General features: G+C 30.7%; 1 protein-coding gene across 1 annotated transcript in view; it reads left to right on the plus strand.

Moving 5' to 3' along the window:
• Positions 1-19,954, plus strand: part of LOC107449413 (runt-related transcription factor 1) — a 38,495-nt gene extending 18,541 nt beyond the window's left edge. The window contains exons 3-5 of the mRNA XM_016064933.4: positions 15,216-15,356; positions 18,095-18,256; positions 18,361-19,954. Coding sequence (XP_015920419.1) covers positions 15,216-15,356; positions 18,095-18,256; positions 18,361-19,106 — 1,049 coding nt within the window. The 3' untranslated portion in view covers positions 19,107-19,954. The remainder of the gene's footprint in view (positions 1-15,215; positions 15,357-18,094; positions 18,257-18,360) is intronic.
• The last annotated feature ends 2,908 nt before the right edge of the window (positions 19,955-22,862 follow it).

Genomic DNA, 22,862 nt, shown 5'->3' on the forward strand with positions numbered 1-22,862 from the left:
TAACTTTGGACAAACAATTATGCATAAAATAAAAGAAAATTCTAAATGATCAACTTTATCAGATTTTGTTACGAAATTCTCAAGGTTTCAAATAATAGGCATCTTAATAATAAAGTAAGCATATTCATTGCTAGGGTCATAGTCGCATATATCTTTTTGGTTCAAACATTTTACTTTCCAAGATACTTTTAAGAACATACTAGGGAAGTTTCTTTTTATGTTATATTATGAAATAGTTGTATGGCCATTAAAGCTGGTCAATGCTTATCCAAAGTATAATGTTTTATTCCAAAACTAGGTTTTAATCGGATCTTGATCCGCTTATAGCTAGGCTCTTCCATAATACCTCGAAAGTTCTTCTGTTTCCAAAAATTTTTTTTCAACAAGAATTTATACTCTACAGTCTTATACGATATGGTTTTTACATAAATCATTCACTAAGAAAAAAAAATATGGTTAAAACTACCAGAATGGGGTAACATTTACCGTCTTTCTGGCTTTATGGAAACAACAAAAAGCTCAGTGATTTTTACGGATGCGTTTTAGTTACGATTTTGGTAAAAATACCAATAAAATATAATTTTTTAATATATGATAAATGTGGAAAGTTTCGGTAATTTTATCAGAATACCTCATATTATGGCGTAAAAACCATTTATTTGGCTTACTTTACATAACATTGTTAAGAAATTTTTCTTGCGTTAAATAACAATAACGCCTAAATTTGCTGCAACTTTAATTTGGCACTAAGATAAACAATACATTTTATATTGCTCAACTTTGTTTCCATATTAAAGTTCAACTTACATAAGTTGAACATACTTCTTGAACTTGATTACACGTTACGTGGAAACCTAAGCTCAATTTATCGTCTTGTACCTAATTTGCATCGTAATATTGCTCAAGGTACCGCTCTTACCGATTTCAGACATTGAACTAATTTTTCTGAGAGATTCTTTATCGATTATTAAGAGTTCTCTAAATCTACTCACACTTTTTCCCCCATTAAAATCTATTCCCACGTATGGAAAAAATAATCGGATATTATTTTTAATTTGGTAATGGAAATTATTTTAAACTTATGTTAAATTGCTCGTTTTTCTCTTGAAATAGTTTCTAACTCGTAAATACTTTGTTTTTCAAATATTTTATTTTCTAAAATGAGCTAAGTGCACTTTTAAAACTCATCACGCATTTACTGCCCAAACAACAATAAAAATACAACCATGAGTAGCATTTCTCGTGGGATTATACTTTATCTAGTATTAAAAACTCGCCAAATCTACTCGTATCTCTCTTTTGCAGACCCCCACATTCGGAAAAAAGCTCTTTTCTACATTATGTCCCCCCTTCCATCATATTCGCCAAAGCTCTTGTCCCCCAGTATAAAATATGAAAAATATCCCGTACATAATGAATAAATTCTATGCTTTGGATAGAAGGGCAGATTTGAGAAAGGGGTGGCGGCGGTGCGATATGAGAGACTACCCCACCTTTTATATTCTACTAGTACTCCCCCCCCTTGAAGCACCCTGCGATTCGATAAACAACGTCATTGATCGGCGGTAGAGGGGGTCAGGGGATGGGGCCCTACACTGTTCAGAACAGATGGTTCTGCAACAGCTGTTTGGGCCCGGGAACATGTTATTAGGGAGTCCCGAACTGGAAAAGAGGGGCAGGGGAAGCGTTTAGCTTTTGTACAGGGGCGTACTAACCCTCCCGCCCGTCATTCTTGTCCAGTGGCGCAGCGTGCCAGAGTTTGGCAAGTCGTATAGTGGCGTTGGGAGAGGGGAAAATTGACTCCGTCGAATGTGGGGGTACGTCCTGAAATTGTGTGAGGTTTGATCACGTGTTATGCGGATTAGCTTGTATATTAATGAGTTTATTAATTTTATTTGTGGGTTGATATTGGATATGAAAATGAGGATGAATTATGCACAATTTTTATAAAAGTATTCTGATTTGAATTGGACGGTATTCATTTAAATATTATGTTTTAGATTTTTTTACTTGGTAAAATAAATTGTGTTGGATATAAACAAAAGTTCAGCTCTAAAGATGAATAAAACTTGATATTTAGAAATATCTATTAAACAATAAATTTTCAGACAACACTTGCAGAATAATGAGTTCAGCATTAAATCATTATATAGTGCAAATTTGCTATAAACTTACAGGTTTTGATTTTATTTTATATCCGGCGTTGAACAGAGAACCTATTTTTGAGTTTGTATTTATCTATGTTTAACTCCCCATTCTTGTAATTTTGAACTCAACTCAGCTGACTTGGGGAAAACTAGCCTTCGCGATGGATTTTTGTTGGAACAAATACACACTTGAGTTAAACTATGAGGAAGACCATGAAAGTTCCCATTGTTGGCTAGCATGCAAGGGATTTCTAACCCTATAATACGTCCGTCGAAAGGAATATTTTATGTCAGTACTCTAGTCGGTGCGAGTCCGAAGCAGAAACCTTGAAAATTTAATTTTTTACTTCACTTTTCCAAGCAAATTGTCTCCAAAATTAAAATCTTGATACTTGAAACATAATATCGTATACAGAGGAAAAAATATGGCTATAACTATCAGAATATGGTAAAAATTACCGTATTTCTGGCTCTATGAGAACATTAAAGAGCTCGGTAATTTTTACCTAAGCGCTTTGGTGAATTTAACAATAAAATATGGTTTTATAATATGTACTCACATTTGATAAATGTGGTAATTTTACTATAATAATTTAAGGTATGGTATAAAAACCATTTATTCCATTATTGGTATGGTGGTAATAACTAATGAGGGGTAATAAGAACTAAAATTTTGAAGACCAGAATTTCCTGTAAACTGTTACCCTTCGAACAGAAAAATTACCAACTGAACTGTTTAAATACCGTATATCACGGTTTTATCAACCAGAATTATGTTCTTTTGTGTAATCAGAAATGTCAATGTCATTGCGATACTGTCGGTAATTTTACCAGAATTTTTTCCTCCTTGTAAGACCACGAAATTGTTACACTCAGAACATCGTAGTAGTCAGTAGTCGAATACGCGCATTGCTTTAAATTTGGAATAGCAAATATTTCCAATCATTTAAATACTTTGAATTAATTATAAATATCTATTGTATTATGGGCTCCTAACAATTGAGTTTGGTGCTTCATCTATTTCTCAAGTTTATGACTTAAAAAATTATTTCGAAAAAAAAAATTAAACAATCCTTTTCCGAATTTTTTTGTTCACGTATTTAACCTAAAAATTTTCATAGCTTCAATAAGGATTTTTCATACCCATTATTATAATTTTGAACAGCGATTCTTCCCCAGTAAGGATTTGACTCGTTAGCTAACGTATAAGTCCATCCCCTATAGTTATTTTGATTCGTGGGAAAATTCGAGGGATAAATTAAAAATGGAAAATTTTCATAAACGATTCTTACAGGAGAGAAAAAAGACATTTTTGGTGTCAATTTTATGAAAACTTCAGAAATACAACACAGCAAAATCTTCCGTTTTTATAACCTTATTCGAAGATCGAAACGTCCGTGGATAGTTTGATATTTTACATTTAATCAAATCTTCGAAGAGCTAATCACAATTTGTTCACTAACCCGAGAATGTTGTCAATAAGTTTTCTACCATGGCCTCTCACTGATCGTCGTCGATCAACTATTCTCGTGGGGCAGTTGCGTTGGGGTGCGCCCCATAACCACCTGATGGCTGGTACCAAGTAAATGGCGATGGTCAGCCGCTGTGGAAACAATTGTGGCAACTCTGGAGAGGGTGATATCAACCTCCTCCTCTTCCACAACCTCCCCTCACATCGTATTATTCGGTACGTTTACACGCAGTAGACTCCCCCACTTAGTTATTGACCTCACTGGACCCAAAGTGACCGGAAGTTGAGCGAAAGCAATCAATACTTTCTGGAATTATAGACTTTTTTCCCCCTCCTTTGTTAGACGGCAAAAGAGCGGTTGTTTGATTTTTTGTTTGTGTGTGTTCTATGGATGAAAAAAAATTATTCTGTGGGAAAGTATTGGTGATGTGATTTTGATTTTAGGCATCCAGATGGCGTGTTAGTGGGGAACGTTATTACTATTTTAAGTGCTAGAACGGTGCAATTCACTACCTTAACTGTTTGTTAACTGTTCCGTTAGAGTTATACTATAAGCATCGTTTTTTTCTTAATCCTGCGTCATTTCTTCGTGATCCGAGTTGATTTATTTCATAGTTCAAAGCAAAACAACACTTAACTTTAAACTCAATTTAATGTAGTTGAGATACTTATCTAATCAAATAATGGAATTGAATGAAATTTAACAAGATGGACATTCTTTGAACGCGTCATGACTTCTTGATTGAGATTCTAATACTTAAAAAATGTTATTTAAGCTAGAACTTTTTAAACTACATAAGCAAAGACTTTAATTGCACAGCCAGAGATCATATTAGAAGATATTTAGTGTTCGTTAACGGGTTCTTCACAAGTTTTGTATCGTTAAAACGGACCCTTTTCAAAAAATTTTATCGTTATAGCAGATCATACGCTAAATATTTTATCGTTATCGTCCTTAACGAAATCTTATTGGAGAAACGGAATCAACGACGTTTATAATTCATAATTTTAAAACTAAATCTCTTTAAAAATCATGTTTTTTTTTTGTTTTCCCCACAAAAACAGGACTTTCTTTTCAGATATTCACAAAATTGTCCATAGTTGTTGCTGTTAATTTATGTCGCACTAGAGCTGCACAATGGGCTAAAATTGTCCATAGGTTTCTCCCAAAAAGCCATTGGATTATATGATATTTGTCAAAATCAAGAGCTTATTTTCAGAAAAGCATGACATTTAATAAAGACGTCAAGTATGTTATCGTTACCGTCCTCAACGAAATCTTATTGCAAAAACGGAATCATTAACGTTTATAATTCATAATTTTAAAATTTTAAAACTAAATCTCTTTAAAAAATCATATTTTTCTTTCTTTCAAAAACAAGACTTTTTTTTCCAGACATTCACAAAATTATTCATAGGTTCCTCCCAAAAAGCCATTGGATTATATGATTTTTGTCAAAATCAAGAACTTATTTTCAGAAATTCATGAAACAATGTGCAGTTTTCAAAGGTCTAGAATGATCCATGGCAATGTTTTAAGACAAGATAGTTCCATGCCAGCTTCGAAGACAAAGAAACAGTCGTTTTCATTTTACTCAACAGATCGTAATCTCTTGACTTGTATTAATTCAATATACCAGTTTATAATCTCGGAATTAACACAACATTTTTGAGTTATACATTATTTTACAAATGTTAGGCGATGAGGATTAAATTTGTTCCTTTTATTTCAATTGATAAGTTTTAAATTTTTGCTTTTTTTATACCTTTTATTTTACTTTATATATCTATTTAATTTTACTTTCTATAGCTTTACTTCAAATTTTGAGTTTTTATGCTTAATTAATTTTTCACTTATGTCGTAACTTCAAAGATACCCATTTTACTCGTAGTTCAGTTTGGAAATCATTTTGATTACCAAAAAATATTGAACTGCTGTTATAGTTTCAACAAGGACTCTAAACTCTATATTATGGACTTAGCTGCTTGTAAAACATTAGTTAATGAGAATTACTTATCAATCAAAATAGAAAAATAGGTTCAAACATATCTCCAAATAGTTTATTTCGATAATAATAGAACATTACGAAAAAAAAGAAGCACTAAGTTAAACTGTATTAATTTTTTTTTCATTTAAAAACTTGCTTAATTTCGAAAGCCGATTAAAAATAATTAAAAACATCCTAGCTGTTTCTAAAAACAATAAAAAAAAATTTTCTCCAGAGAAATGAAACATAAGGAAAAAAAGAATGAGTTTTTTTCTTAAAGAGGTCGAGCTGCTTTACTTTATGATTGTAAATCGATTGCAGATCAATCATAACAAATATAAATATTTTGACACAATTTCTGTCACTTTAAAAACCCACACACTTTTATCAAATACTTTTTGTTTTCAGTAAAGAAATTGCTTCTTCCATCGCTTTATCCCCCCCCCCCACCTCAGACAAACATCGTTATTGCTCGATACCAAAATATAAACAAAAAATAAAAGAGAAAATGAAGCCAAAATCTCCTTAACCAGGCGTTCGCCTTGCTGTCCATTTCATCTACGATTGAAATAACGTGATCCTTAAGAACTTTGGCTGGAGTAGAAAAATAGTTCCTTTCCCAAAGAGCTTTGCAGACGCTTTGCGCCGTAGCGGTGCAGGAATAACGCTGATGGCTTCTCTATAAGATCTGAAAATATACTGCTTTAGTAAAAGAAGAAATTCCAAGAAAAGAAGAAAAAAAAAGAAGACTAAAATAAAGAAATAGGACCGTCCGCGGCCAGTCCTCTGTTTTTTCTTCCGTTCACCACAAAACCATAATCTTCTGTCACTAGGGGATTTATTTGCTTTCGTTTTTTGAACGGTGGTTTAGATCCAATGGGGGCATGGGGCCTTGATATATTATAGTAATACTTTTTCCTTCTTTCTCTTCATCTTTTTCTTTCTTTTTCTTCTCTTCATCTCATGCCTGCATTGGCAGAAGCATGGAGCGGAAATGATTTTCTTAACTTCTTCATTCTTAAACTTCTTTAGGGAGGGATAGGACCGCTTTCAACATTCTTTTGAAGGCTATTTTTTTCCCCTGTTTTCCTTTCCTCTTATCCATTCTTTTCTTTTGTATCTGGATACATTTTTTCCCTTCTTATGTCTCTAATAGACCTTCTTAGAGTTAGTGTTCCAATGTTTCTTCTTTTATTTATTTATTTGTTTGTTTGTCGTTTTAAATACAACTGAATGTTTTTCAGTAGTGATACATAGAGTGTATTTTTCTAAGTTAGGATCTTAAATCTAATACTTTGAGTAGAAAGTTACGATTTTTAGTATATTTTATGGATAATTCATTCAAAAATGATATTGCTTTTTCAATCTTCGTATCTAATTGTTATCTCTAGGAGTAAAAAATAACGGGTTCATTTTCGATTGATTTAATTCATTCGGTGATTTTATTCACATAGTTAGAAGTAACAGCCAAAGATAGTTTTCTAAAAAAAGTTATTGTTAGTTTAGATTGTTGAAAGTGTTATTGTTATTAGTCAATTTCTAGAGAGGTAATATATAAACTTATATAGTAGTGTGCTTTTTCAACCTTCATATCTAATTGTTAAACTCTAGAAGTAAAAAACAACGGGTTCATTTTCGACTGATTTAATTCATTTATTGACTTTATTCACATAGTAGAAGCAACAGTCAAACATAGTTTTCTAAAAAATGTTATTGTTAGTTATGATTGTTAAAAGTGTTAGTGTTAATAGTCCATTTCTAGAGAGGTAAATATGTAAACTTATAAAATAGTGCAACTACATATGGTGTGAATAAATGTATAATGCTATTTACTATCGTTTAAATATTCATAATACAGCGATTATAAATATAAATGAAATTGCCCTTTCTTAAAATTATATTCTAGTTATTTTATAATAAATGTCAAGAAAATATACAAATAATTGTTGTAAAGGAGAGGAATATTGTAATAAAGGTGATGCTTCCTTGACGGAAAGAAAATTGAAAGTTTAAATTTAATTTTTTTATTAATGGGAATGTAATATTATTATTATTATTATTATTTTTTGTATTCGTATATGGTACTAAGATATTTCAGGCATATGTACATGTTTGCAATTTTCGTATGCGGCAAATATCGATTAATTTTCTGATGAAAAATGGTTACTTGGAAAAGCTGATTAATAAAAGTGATTATAAGTAAGTGTTGCAGATGCTCGATTAAAAAAAAAAATGAAATGAAGCGTTAAAAGTGATATAATGGTCAAAATTTTTACGAGAGAATATTTGTTGAAAAAAACCATGCTTACTCTCTTGGCAATAAGTTTCAGTTGTCTAGTGGAAATTCCAGAAATCTATATTTGAAAACAAGATGTGAAGCAGTAGTATGTAAAAATATTACCATTGAAAAAATATAGTTTATTATCATTATAATGGAAAATGAAGTAGAGGACTAGTTGCTGGAATTTTATTAATTGTGGTTGAAATTAAAAAAATTACTCAAATTCATATTCTGATAAAATAAAATAATTCATATTCTGATAAAATATTTCATATTCTGATTAAAGCAGTATATGAAAACAGGAGCATAATGACTTTAAAACTTCTACTTCGATGCACATCTCTAAGTGTTAATTAAAATGAATATTATTTTCCCAGGCATATTTAAAGTAAAATAATATATTTTGCATTACATGAATATGGACAGGCTATGGGAGGAAAATTTCCTAATCTAATGAAAAGCCAAACCAACAATATTTATTCGTTCGACACTTTGCAGTACATTCGAGATCTATAGAGGCGTATTATCGAAAAAGGACATTGCCGAAAAAATGCCAAATCAGCCAATCTCGCGATATCTCACGTTAATATTAAAATAATTTGGCTGAAAATTTAAGGCCAAAATGTTCGCTTGAAATTAAAATACGTTAATGCTAATGTGGTTGAAGAAAGAAAGGTTAAAAATATATTCTGATGTTAAGTTGTCGTGAAGTTGAATTAATAATAATTAGTTATGCATTTGTATTGGAAGTAAAAGGTTAGTCGTTACATTGATTGAGAAAAATATTTACATTCGCTCTTTATAAAATTGAATTAAAATTATTTAACTGACTTATTTACTTAAGAAGGGATTAGGAATGATTAAAAATGATTTAATTTACGAAACAATGGAAGTTAAAAGCTAGAAAATACGTAATGCTTCTAATAGCGATCATGTTACTTTAAGTTCTTCTATTGTTATAAAATAAATACTTTGTTAATTTAATAGGAATTAAATAACGTATAATATGAATATAGATATGATAACGGATATCTAATTACATATAAAAGATTACATTTGAAAGCAAGGGATGAAAGCTGAAAAAAATATATGTAAGCTTTTATGTGGCTTGTGTAATCCTATCAAATAATTATTATCAATCTTCCTTTACAAAAGTGAAAGGTACTGCAATAAATCAAGTTTTTTTAATCGTCTTTCAAAATAAATTCTTCCCTCTTAATCGATTAAAGACCTCATTCATTTCAAAAATATGCAAATTGGTAATAGTCGACACATTTCAAGCGCTCAAAAAACAGGCTCTTTTTTTCAAGAGTTGCCAGGCGGGAATATGTACGTTTCATATTTCAAATTACTTTTGTTTCTTCTCTTTCACTTCTGGCGAGTCTTTAAATTGGGCGCCTGTTTTTGAGCTCTTGAAACATGTCAACTACTATTTCCAATTTGTATATTTTTGAAGCGAATGAAGTTTTTTTCTCTTATTTATTTATTTATTATTATCATTTTTTAAATTTTTACAGCTTCAGTTTCTTGAAATTGATTATTTAAAATTCTTTTCTGATTCATTTACGCGTAGACAATTTTCAAATCTATTTCAAAATTTTTTTTTCAAGTAAATTGGTTTTTCATTTACTTTTTGATTGGTTATTGAGTTTTTAATTATTCGATTAGTAATAATAAGCAATTAAAAATAAAAATCGAAAATTTTTCTTTGCTGCAAAGAGTAAGTTTTTATATATATTTTAATTATCACCTTTGACGCACATAAAGTATGCTTACACTCTCTGAAGAAACGATTCAACACCAAACCATGATATCGTGCAAACTTATTGCGACCTTAAATAGGTATTAAATTAAATCATATTTTCGTTTAAGTTCAAACCTTAGTATCAGGAAATTAAGATTAATATGCCTTAATTTTCACGATGTTATACTTCAATGAGCCCCAGAATAAATAGTGTATGGACGCACGTTTTAATCAAAAATAAATTAGATAAAACGAAGTAGTATTGATTATAAAACAGTGTTTGGATTTGCCCACTTTTGAAAGCTGCCCATTCATTTGCTTTTCTGCATTACACAAAGGACTTTCTCCATGTGAAAGATGAGAAAAGAGAGTGCAGAGGAGAAACACTTTTACAGACACAGCAACGCTCCGTCTCTTTCTAAGTGGTTTGCAAAGCAATAGCGTGAATTTCGGACGTATTCTGAAAAATATTTATTTTGAAAATTCGTAATAAGACATTTTGCTGCATTTTAAGCACACAAAAGTGAAAATGATAATTTGTTTCTAAGCACAATTTTTTAGAATAAACAAAAAATAACTTTAAATTATTAAAAAATAGAATAAGTATATAATAAATGTAAATTAAACAGCATAATAAATTCTTGTCTTTTACTTGTAGATATAATAACAGGAACTACAAAAATAAATTTTCGCAACGAAAATGTTACTTTAAAGGAAAAAAAAAGAACAAAAAAAAAAAAGAAGAAGAACTGGATGATAGTATGAATTTAATCACCAGGAAGGAAATATCGATATATCTCGATAAATTGCGATATTTTTTTCAATTTGACAAATTTGCACTATTTTTGCATTGGTCAATATTTTTGTTACCTAAATAAAATTTATCAACTATTAAAATAATAACACATTCGTTAATAATTGATAATAATTGTATTATCTTATTCGGTATTCACTGTTGTTGATAGCGAGTGCCATATTATAGTTGCCGATAAGTATAGATTCGATATTTTTTAAATATTGTTGCGATGTTTAAAACATATCAGTATTTTACGAAAGGTTGTGGATTTCATATTTTCTTGAGGAACAGATTATATATAAATGAGTCTTAAGACACTTCTTACTGCTAAAATCAAGTACGATATAGAAAGATAACTTTGTTAATAATTTTTATTAATAGGTTAACAAAATTTATACAAAACCTTGAAACAGAATATTTTTAACAATTCCTAAGCTACCTATCCAAAAATCTACTAAACTACTACTCACCAGAAAGAATTCAAATGTAAGATTAATTTTACATATTTTTAAAATATTTTTCAGGAGTTTTCCTTTTATAGAATTTAAAGCTTTAAAACCTTGATAGTTTAACATTTGTCAAATACAACTTCAACTATTAACCGTTTGGGGACTAGAGACACTTTAAAACTTTAATATCTTTAACAATTGCACACAAATGTTAAATAATCCCCCTTCTAAATTTTAATTAATCCAGAAAAATGCTAAGCCATGCTATTTTGTAGTTAAGAAAGAATTCAATTGTAAGATTAATTTCAAACATTATTACTTTTTAAGAAATGAATTTTACGGAATTTAAAACTTTATACCCTAGTTAGTTTAACGTTTGTCAAATACAACTCCGACTTTTGTCAGTTTTTTGAACTCGAGATAATACCGTAAAAGTTTAACATCTTTATCGATTGCATGCAAATGTGAAATTATCACCCATCTAAATTTTAGTTTATATATAAGAATATTTATGTTTAACTAAGCTGCTATCTTGACGTAAATCAAGAAAATATGGGAAAAAAGCCTTTTTTTAATTTGTAGTTGCGGAACTAGTAGCTAATTATTTATAGTTAAGAAAAAATTCAAATGAAATATTAATTTTATAGATATTTAAACTACTTTTTGAAAATTGAATTTTACAGAATTTAAAACTTTATATCCTAGATAATTTAACATTTGCCAAATACAGCTCCGAATTTGAATCGAACTTGATATAATACCGTAAAATTTTCCCATTTTTAACGATTGCGTGTAAGTGCTAAATAATCACCTATCTACATTTTAATTAATCTATAAGAATTTTTCTGTAAAGACACACTAATTTTTTTATGTAAATAAAGAAACTATGGAAAAAAGCGTGTTCATAATTTGCAGTTAATGAGTTACATGAATGTTTACAGTAACATTAAATCAAGTTTTATAGTATTAAATCAAATTCCACATCTGATTTATAATAATTATTTTTTTTAAAGGAAAACATTACAGGATGAAAGGAAACAAGCGGTGTTTAAAATTCGTATTCTGACATGTCTTTAAAAAAAATTCGATTTTTGAAACTAAACAGGAAGCATTCTACAGAAGTCTGAAGCATAAATCATAATCATACTCAAATATAAATGACGTCTGGTATTCTTATATTATTCCACAAAATAGTCAATAAATATAAATATGAACTGTTCCAGAAAATATTTTAAACTGCAGAGATCTCATTCTTCTAGTTTTCACAATAACTTCCACAAAGAACTTTTCCAAACAAACTCTCTTCTGCTGCACCCTATAGCGCCCACCGACTTCAAACCATAATAGTGTTCTGGCATAACCAACAATGGCACCCATTCCTCCTTTCATAAAGGAATCAGATTGGTTTGAATGAACTATGGTGGATTCCCTCTCAGACATGAGTCATCCTCTATTGAATTTACCCTATGCCCTCCTTTGCCCCTGATCCGCAAAGGGACATCCATTCATCTGTGACACCCCCTCATTTCATTCCCCCCTTATTGAATGCATCACCGCAGATCAATAAGAATATAACGTAGAGGGGTCTTTCTCCGGGGAAGACGAACACACGATGCCATCTTTATTGTAAACAATACCGACGGTGAATATTTAAATCATTTAAAACCGCTAATCAGGATATATCAGGAGAAGTAGGGTATGGGGTTATCATTCAGGAAAATGGAATAAAGGAGGAGGAGGGGGGATTTTTATTCCATCTTCGTTTCTGATTTAGAAATGAGAGTCAAACAGTGTATTGATGAAAGAGAGATATTTCCATTTGGGTCATTGTGTAAACTAAATTAGAGCCAAAAGGGCTATTATGGATGGTTATTAAATTACTATGCTGACTAGTACCGTTTGAGGATGAAAGCTCTCGAGAATTTCCTTTGGTGAATTCATAAAGCAAATGTTGGCGGCTTTAGAGAAGATCCTTATTAGGTGAATTTTGTGGTTTGAAGTTTTGCTATGTAAGCTTCGGTATTTGTTAAGGTATAAAAGTACTCTACTATTCTTTAACCGGTGGCGTAGTTGGTTTCAATTTTTCGGGAAGTTTTGCTTAAGCTCTTACTTACAGAACGCAAGGTGTTTCTTAATCACTGCTTTTAGAATATATTTCTAGATTGTTATGAAATTACTGGATCTAAATAACAGCCAAAGGGCAATTATGGATGATTATTAAATTACGATACTGACTAATACAGTCTGTGGATGAAAGCTCACGAGAATTTCCTTCTGTGAATTCATAAAGCAAATGTTGGCGGCTTTAGAGATAGATCCTTATTAGGTGAATTTTGTGGTTTGAAGTTTTGCTATGTAAGCTTCGGTATTTGTTAAGGTATAAAAGTACTCTACTATTCTTTTTAACCGGTGGCGTAGTTGCTTTAATTTTTCGGGAAGTTTTGTTTATGTTCTTACTTACAGAACACAAGGTGTTCTTAAATCACTGCCTTTAGTATATATTTCTAGATTATTATGAAAGAGATAAAATTACTGGATCTAAATAAGAGCCGAAAGGCAATTATGGATGGATGTTAAATTACGATGCTGACTAACACCATTTGTGGATGAAAGCTTTCGTGAATTTCCTTCGGTGAATTCATAAGGCAAATGTTGGCGACTTAAGAGAAGATCTTTATTAGGTAAATTTCGTGGTTTGAAGTTCTGCTATGTAAGCTTCGGTATTTGTGAAGGTATAAAAGTACTCTACTATTCTTTAACCTGTCAAGTAGTTGCGGCAATATTTCGGAAAATTTTGTTTAAGCTCTTTCCTACAGCATATAGGATGTTCCATAATCACTGCCCTTTGTATATATATCAGGAAATCTTGCAAAAAAAGGAAGTTAAAAAATGCACACATTAAGAGTGGCAAGTTAATATTTAAGCTGTTAAAATTTAAAAACGCTTTTGGAAAGAAGATTGGGTTCATATTAAGGGTGTTCATTACAGAACACTTTATAGGTTAATAAATAGTTAAAAATTTATTTCGCTTTTAAGCTTTTGTTTTATACTTCAGAACTTTTCAGTAAATGAACTTGTTTTCTTATGTTTAATAGTACAATTATCTTTCTTTAAAATTAGATTCCATAACTTGGAAATATGTTTTGCTTCAACAACAACGCCACTGTTTTCAACCCTTCTGGCTAAGTCGCACACACTTAGAGGCATAAAATATTAAGTTAAGCATAAAGAATAACTACTAATCATGATTTTTGAATTACTTTCGAACAATATTTTAATAATTTTTTTAGAATGGTATTTCATAACGTTGGTCTGAACTTAGTGCATCCGTAACACAAGTATTCAAGAGATCATTACTCATTTTATTTGCTTATTTTATTATTATAATTTTTTTTTAAATCTTGATAGTTAGAAAATAATGCAGTTTACGATTTGAAATATATATACTAAGTATTGTTCGCATTTTATAATAAAAATACTTTAAAATTTGGTACGAATGGTTAGGTTACGCGTTTAAGGGCCGATTAATATATACTGTAGTATTAAGGTAACTAGAGACTCGTGAGTAATTCTTCCTTTTTTAAATATTGAATTATATTTAAAGACATTTAGCTTCTGATTGGAATGCGTTCTAAGCTTTATATGAAAACCTTACCTATTAACAAAATTTCAGAATACTGTACTTATATATAGTTATACATACTTTCATTTAATGTTATGAGAATGAAAAGAATTACATAGAATATCAAAACAATGTAATCCTATTTTTCTTAAACTTAGATGTTTAAAGACTTTGACATAGAATTTTTATTAAGCCTATTTTTCATACTTTTTTTCTCGTAATTTTGTATTAATTTTGGTCAAAACAAGTGAAAAATATCATATTTTGCAATTTAATAATTTTTGGTTATATGGTCGGCGTCTTTTTCTGCATGAAAGGTAAAATCTTCCAAACATGGTTTACTTCCAAACAAATTTTTTTCTATTTTAGTACAAATATAATTCCGATAATCTAACAGACTTTTTCAAGTAACTATTAGATTGTTTCTCAATAATTAAAAAGCACCAAAATATATTTTTACTTGTAATAAAAGCATCTGAAGAGAAATATAAAAGGAACACCGGTGTCCCATTTGCATCAAAGGGTTAAAGATGCATGCCTTTTTCTGAAAGTTTTCCAGATCTATAGTTACGTACTTAAATATCTTATTAAAATTTAATAATAATAATAATACCAATTAAAATAATAATAAACATGGATTGTATTTTTTCCTCGTATATTTTCATGAATGGTGGTTTTATGTTATTGTAATGACGTTTGCTTTCTTTTCTTTTGTAGGGCAACAGCAACAGCTAAGGGCGTTCGCTACAGCGTTCGGTCATCGGCCACCCTATTTGGATCCACGCTTTCATGATTTGCGTGAATGGGATAGCATTAGAAGAAAGAGCGAACACTGGCAACTAGACTTTCAACGCAGAGGTCAGTTGGATTCTTTTTTCTTGGTTTTACGATATATGTGAAAATAAGTTTCACTTCCGAAATTATGTATAATTCTGTTGCATATTTTTAAAAAGAAAAAATGTTTGAAAAATTATCAAATTACCCATTTAAAATATAATAATCTTAGCAATTAATGATAGTCCAGACACGAAGAAAAAAATTCTGGTAAAATTACTGTACTGAACCGTGATCCCATTTCTGGTAGAAAAATAAACCATAATTTTGGTTAATAAAACCAAAATATATGGTATTTAAACCATTCAGATGGTAGTGTTTCCGTTCATTTGGTGACTGGAAACTCTGGTTTTGAAAATTACAGTTCTTATTATCACATATTTTGTAAAAAAATCAAATTTAAACAATGCCATTTTAATGCCATGTATGTATTATGAAAAAATTACCAATCTTATTCTAGAATAGACTATTCTGTAAGATCACTCCTACTGTTGATTTTCAGAATCCTTGATAAAAAGGAAGTTGAAAAAGTAAATACATCAGGAGTTGCAAATACTATTTAAGCATGCAGCAATAACAAACTTATAGAAATGTCATGATAAGAATCACTACTAAGGACAGCGGGATTGAAAACATAAAAGCTAGTTTTATTGCCTGAGAAAACTCGAAAGTGTCTCGATTAACCACATTTCAACACACACCACATTTAATTTTCTCATTTCCATCTCTTTTAAATTTTCATTCAAATTGTTATTCAATAATAGTTTCAGTTATCCATCTCTCAAACAGAGAATTACTTATTCAGTAACGCAACTTGGTTTGAACTCTAGTTTGTGTCTCTTAATTAATCTCTCTAACCTTCATTAATTTTTGTCCCGTAACTAGACACAATATATATTATTTTCCAAGTAAATTGTTTAACATTGATATTAGTAGGCCCTTTATTTCGTTTTTTTTCTTCGTGTTTTTCCCTAAGGTTGTCACTCACTTTGATTTCTCAAGTGATTTTGTCTTTTTTGAAAAAAGGTAATAAGGCGTTGAGAGGTTTAGTCTTTGGTTTAAATGCTATAGATAATTAAAAATTGTAATCATATCAACGAAATAAACCATTCACTTCTTAATTTTTTGATTCAAATTGTTATTCAAAATTAACCCTAGTCTTCTATTTCTCAAAAAGAGCAATGCAACATATTCAAGTTTAAACAGAAAGAGTCCTAAAAGCTCTAATTCGCGTCACTTAACTTGATCTACTGAATCCTCATTGATTTTTGCGCCGCAGCTACACACAATATATTTTGTTTTCCTTATAAATAAAACAACAGAAACAAAAATGAATCTTCTCCCGAAAACTCGTAAAAGTCATTTCGTCAACCGAGCCGATGTGTACCTGCACTATCAAGCAAGGAAGGAAATAAATACGAGGAATAAAAGAAGAAGGAGCAAAGAAGAAGAACACAGCCTCCAAGAATAAATGGCGAATGTAATGAAGAAGAAGAGGACAGAAGGTCCAGAAACAAATGGCCTGTAACGGCAGATGCCAATTACACCTTTATGGCATACCAACCAGGAGACGATACTTACTGGCAAGCCTGCACCCTCCCTGTTGCCTGTGCACAAAAGTTTTTGCAGTTTTTGTTTCAGATGAAGGTTGCAGAAAAAAAAAAAGAAATAAGAAAACATTACACGAAAGGGCAAGGAAAATGGGATGGTTCCGTGGTTGTAAGGAGTGGATATTTATCACTGGACGGTTAACCACAAAAGTAGAAGTACCGCTGCACTCTCGCTTAAGTAGTATTCTTAAGGAGGGAATATTGGCAAAACAATCATCTTTCACGGTTTTCTTTTCTTCTTTCAAATGACTTTTATTTCGTATTTTTCGTACATTCAGTTTTGTAAAGAGGAAAAACAAAAGATTTCTTCCCATTTTTCCTGAATTGCTTTTCTTTATCATTTTAAAGCTGCTATTTTCTTCTAAAAATATCTTGTCTGGATTTTTCAATTTGTTAAGACTTTAAAGAAGTTTTGCTTGCTTTATAACTGAAAATATTATTTAAGAATTTTCTTTGTTGCATTCTTAATAATTTTCTATCGATGGTTTGGTCTTACTGTTATAAATAAAGGAAAAAAAGAATTCCAATTTTTACAATATTATAATCTAAGCATAGTCATGTTGGCAACAGAAAGTGGTAGTGAATACCTTCATTAAGTAAACAAGTGTGTTACTTCATAACTACACTTTGAGTTTATAAAAAAATATATTTTATTCAATCTGCTCCAGCTTTTTATTTTACTTCATTGAATGTTTCCAAATCGATGTTTTTCCTATAACATATTATTATAATATTATGCTTCATGTATTTCTCTGTTTTTACAGTACTGTACAAACTATTTCTATGCCTATTGTGTATTTTTGTTTTTTTATTCTAACAACAAAATATAAGAGAATACTATGAATCTCTAAGTCCTTAGCTTAGCTGTTACTTTTTGAAAAGAATTATCATAGTTAAAATTCATCTGATTAAATATTATCCGTTTTCTTTTCTTTCCCTAATTTTATGGTAGAGTTTGCTGAATGAATTTTGAAGTAAAAAATGCAGTTTCTATGAATTTTATATTACACATCTTTTCGAAATACAATTAATAAGTACCTTCTTCAACGATTTTAAGTTTATGTCAAAATATAATAAGTAAAGAATAACTTTTTTTGAAATTTTTAAAAAACCTATGGTTAAGAGTCAATTTTTTTCTTTTTTTTAAAATAGATTCTATGTATCTCTCTGATGGTCATTGGGGTCACCCATACCCATTTTTAGCTTCAACGTCAAGTCTTCAAGGAGCAGGTTTTCCACCGTATAATTTGGATGTCACTCTCGCTGTTTCTCCAACATCTCAAGATTCATGTTCCTCTACATTACCTCTTGCTGGTAAGCTTCTGATGTATTCAATGTAGAATGTTTATTTTCAAGTTCAAATTTGACCATAGAAATGCAATTTACAGCCTTGTCCATAACAAATTAATTTCTTATAGGTCTTGGTGATCCTACCACAGGCTTAACGAACACAAGTTCCTCCTTTCCGAGTCTTAGCGATCACTCTGGAAGTTTAGCGCTAAAAACGGACCCACTCTTGATGTCCAGGTACAATAATGCTATAGCTGCCGCAGCAGCAAATGCAGATCTTCGACTGTCAGATCGACTTACAGAGCTACGCCAAGGTCTCAATTCTGTCACCAATCCAGCACAGCAATCCAATAATCCTGTCGCACTCTTGGCAGGAAATGCAGGTAGTCCTCCTTACCTGCCAGTAAACCACAGCAGTTATGGTTTGCTATCGTCTCATCCTTACTACAATGGTAACGGTTGCAATGCTCCTGGTGCTGCTGGAATGTATTTGAATCCACCTGTAGTACCACATTCACTAATGTATCCTCAGCTTTACAACAGCATTGCTCATAATCAGCTACATACCTCAATTCATTTGCTGGGTAACAGTAACTCAGATCTATTAAGATCTCCAGAACCTTCTATTAGAAACGAAGAAGAAACTTTGCATACCAGCTCTCGAGAAAGTTCTACGGGTAGTGTTGCAAGTGTTAATGGAAGTTCACCATCTTCCGTCAACAATCTTTTATCGCCAGTTGGCACCAGTCAGCCAAGTTCGCCAACTCACCAAACTCAAACATCATGTTCCACGCCATCCAATGGTAGAACTATTTATGGTTCCACCACAAACGGCCACGGACAATCCGAAACAGGTCTATGGAGGCCATACTGAATTGTTCCTTAGCTGTTTTCATGTAAGATGCTTCATTTAACTGGCAAAAACTTTAATGGTCTTGAAGAATTGTTTATGATAATTTCAGCTGATAGTCAAAAAAATATTTAAAATAGTTATCGAGCTTTATGCAGGATGGAAACTTCATGCTGCTTGTATATAGTGATTATGTAATATTTCATATAATATGCAGAATATAAACTGTGGCAAATAATGTGATATACGTTTTATTAGGCATAAGATTATGATTATCATCTTCAAAATATCATGAAATGAATTATAAATAGATGAACTTTTTTGTATTCATTGTACAAAATGGAGAGTTATTCATTGTCTTAGTGCTAATATATGACATCTGGGTGCTAATGCTTTAGTTCCATATGTATTCTTAAAATAAAAAAAAAGTTTTTAATTTTCTACAATTATAATATTTTTTATGGCGCTGAAAATGTTCCCAAAAAAATTAAGGCAGGGTATATGGATATGTATTGTTGACTTACTTTGCTTTAAAAGCCTTTTTCAAATAATTGCTTTCCTTGATTCCTGACTGAACCTTTGAATTTACTTTTTTTTCTCATTAAAATATAATAAGAAAGACATATATGTGCAATTTTGTTTTAAGACAATGATAATACGTAATGCTGATCAACAAATTTTTATTGCTTTTCATTTTTACGTAGTTGTTGATCTGTTTTGATTTTTTTGCTGTATAGTTGATTATATATATTTGTATAAAAGGTGACAAAATGATTGAATAATGTTTCGGAAATTATCGTCATTGTTATTTTGTAAAAAGTAAATATATATATATCTATATATAAAATAAACATTACTATTTGATAGTGAAACCGTCTCTTTTTTTTTTTTTTTTTTTTTTTTTTTTTTTTTTTTTTTGCAAAATGCATGTTTCATTCATAGGACTTAATTTGTTTCTAAGCATAAATACTATTATGCTTAGGAAATTGGGTATTACGTAATCACTCCACTTAATGCATAATTTTAGAATCCTTGTCAATGTCAAATACACAGTAAAAATTGTACATTATAGTTCTCTGATTAATAAATAAAGCAAGAAAGAGACAAAAAAGCTATGGAAATTAATGAAACATTAGTGATGAAAGTGGGTTGATGTACTTCAAAATGAGTTTGATTGCCTGATGAAACTCGAAGGTGCTTCTTAAAATCTCCTCCTAACTTCTCGCTGTTTTCTCCGGCAATCAAATGGGGTTCGATAATCTCACTTCTGCTTTTCCCAGCAGTGATTAAGAGAATTTTGGTATCGTCTATGTTTTACCCTAGTTTAAATAATAGTTTCTGACGCCTAACTTTATATACTAGTGGGCTGTGCCCCCTGCTCACTGATGCTCGCCAACCCCCGAAAATTGCTACGCAAACTTATATGATTTGCTTCGCTCGCACTAACTTAGGTACATTGCAAATGCACAAAATTCTTAGAATTCAAAACAATCATTCAAATCCATGTAACTTTAAAAAAAAAAAAAAACATCGTTTTAGTAAATACTAAGTCATTAAAATAAATTTGAATTCAAATAAATGGCATGTAATTCGTTAAACCTATTAGAAATGTGCTATAGTATAAAATCTTAAGATAAAATTTCTGAAACTGATATCTCTTTAAAAAGGTTAACAATAATTAAGTCTATTTAAAATTGAAATAAGTGAATTGCAATGGAAAAACATGCATAAACAAATAAATTCTAGTAAAACAAATAAATTCGTGATATAAATCAAAAATCGTCAAATAAATTCGTGAAAAAAAAGCGCCTTCGACAAAATACTAAAATAGAGATCTATCGACAAAGACTACTCACTTCTGCCTAGCTTATGCTCTCTCTGGTTATTTCAGTTTCCGTTTTTAAAAGCGCTATATGTTGAGCCATCTCGGCTAGATATGGCATGTGACATTTTTAACAGCAATCATTGGTCGATTTTCCAGCGTTGCCATTCGGGGAGTTGTAATGAGGCTTTTTTTTGTCGCCGTGTAAGAGAAATATATATATAGATCTTTTCACTTTATTTTCAAAACGGATTTTTAAAATATATATTTGAAGGGCAAACGTTACAGAACAGATAGCAGATAAGCCTTAGAAAGGAATACAGAATTTCAATTCTGGTTAACTAGGAATTATAAAATTTCGAAATAATTTTATAACTACTTTAAATTTTTTTTTTTTGACGGTTAGATAATGATTTTATGAATTCTTTAACAATAAGGTTGAGTAAAGAAGCTATGATGAAGATAAATATTCTCATTAGCTAGAAACATTACAAACAGCCCTGCTTTTAAGTCAACTTTGCTTAATTAATTAGTAATTTGTAAAATCTTGCCTATTTTTACCTGGCATAAAAATGCATTTAATTTTTATTTATGAAATTTAAATACTTACTAATGAAAGTGAATTTCCATGATTAGCTTCTTATAGTCTAACCTCTCAAATGCGGGAAATATTTAAAGATTTTAGGAACTTCCACACAGAAAACGTTTACAATTGTATATTAAATATTTTAAGTTAAACATGCTAATAATAATTCTGTAGATGCCTTGCAAGTAAATTTGATATTTTGTCATTTAAATAAGTCAGCTTAAATCTCCCGATAATATTAGTTTTGGACGCCCGGTGGCTGAGCGGTAGCGCTTCGCGCTGTCGTGCCACAGGTCCTTGGTTCGATCCTCGGGCCGGGCAAGGTTGACTCAGCCTTTCATCCCTTCAGTGGGTCGATAAATGAGTACCAAGCATGCTTGGGAACTAAACACTGGGGGTTTCGCGTTCGGCTGACCACCTGACCGGAACATCTGCTCCTGCACCCCAGAGCCCAAGGTCAAGAAAACTGAGATGGGCACAGTAGGCCTTGGCCCTCTTTGGGCTGTCGAGCCACTGAGTTTAGTTTAATATTAGTTTTGAATTAATTATTTTTAACTCAGAATTTAATTTTTTACAAAAATTGTATTTGGCCTATTTATTTATTTCAGTAAGTAGGGGAGAGTGGGGTCAATTGTAACAGGGTACGATTGTAACAGAGCAAAAATTTCGAGTGTCAGGTTCTAAATTTGGTTTCTAGGTGGCGCACAATGTGTATTTAATAAATCTACATGTACACCCCTGCTGGCAACCATTTTTATGTACTTTTGGAAAAGTTACATCACAAAAGATATTTTCACTCTACGTAAGTACTTTTTTTGGTATTAGAATATTATATTGTAACAAAGTAATTTTGTTTAAACAAATAAAAATTATTAACCGAATATGTAAGTGGACACCTTAATTAACATTTAAAAAAAAAAGATTAGTTTTGTTAATTAACTAGCATTGTTTTTAACAAATGAAGCTGAAATGGCGTCATGGGGACGATTGTAACAATAAGTAAAGGGACGATTGTAACAGCTGAAAATAGAATTCATAATTTCAATTGCAATTGTTTAACCCCTTAGGTCCCATTTCTTATGTTTACAAACCATTACTTAACTCTTTAAGAATCACCAATAGTTTCCTACATCATTTATATTATGTTGCATGTGCATTATTTTATTTGTCACCTTTCACAGCATAAATTAAAATTTTTAACCCCTTAAAGTTAAAAGTTTAACCCTTTAGGTCTCTGTTCATTATTATTTTTACTCCTAAAATATCACTACTATTTTGATCAATAAAAAAATATATCACAACTATGATAATATGTATAATTAACTATGTTTTAGTTGAATTTATGAACTGTTACAATTGACCCCGTAAGTGG

The sequence above is a fragment of the Parasteatoda tepidariorum genome, chromosome 4 (assembly GCF_043381705.1).
Source record: "Parasteatoda tepidariorum isolate YZ-2023 chromosome 4, CAS_Ptep_4.0, whole genome shotgun sequence".
In the NCBI taxonomy this organism is placed as follows: Eukaryota; Metazoa; Arthropoda; class Arachnida; order Araneae; family Theridiidae; genus Parasteatoda; species Parasteatoda tepidariorum.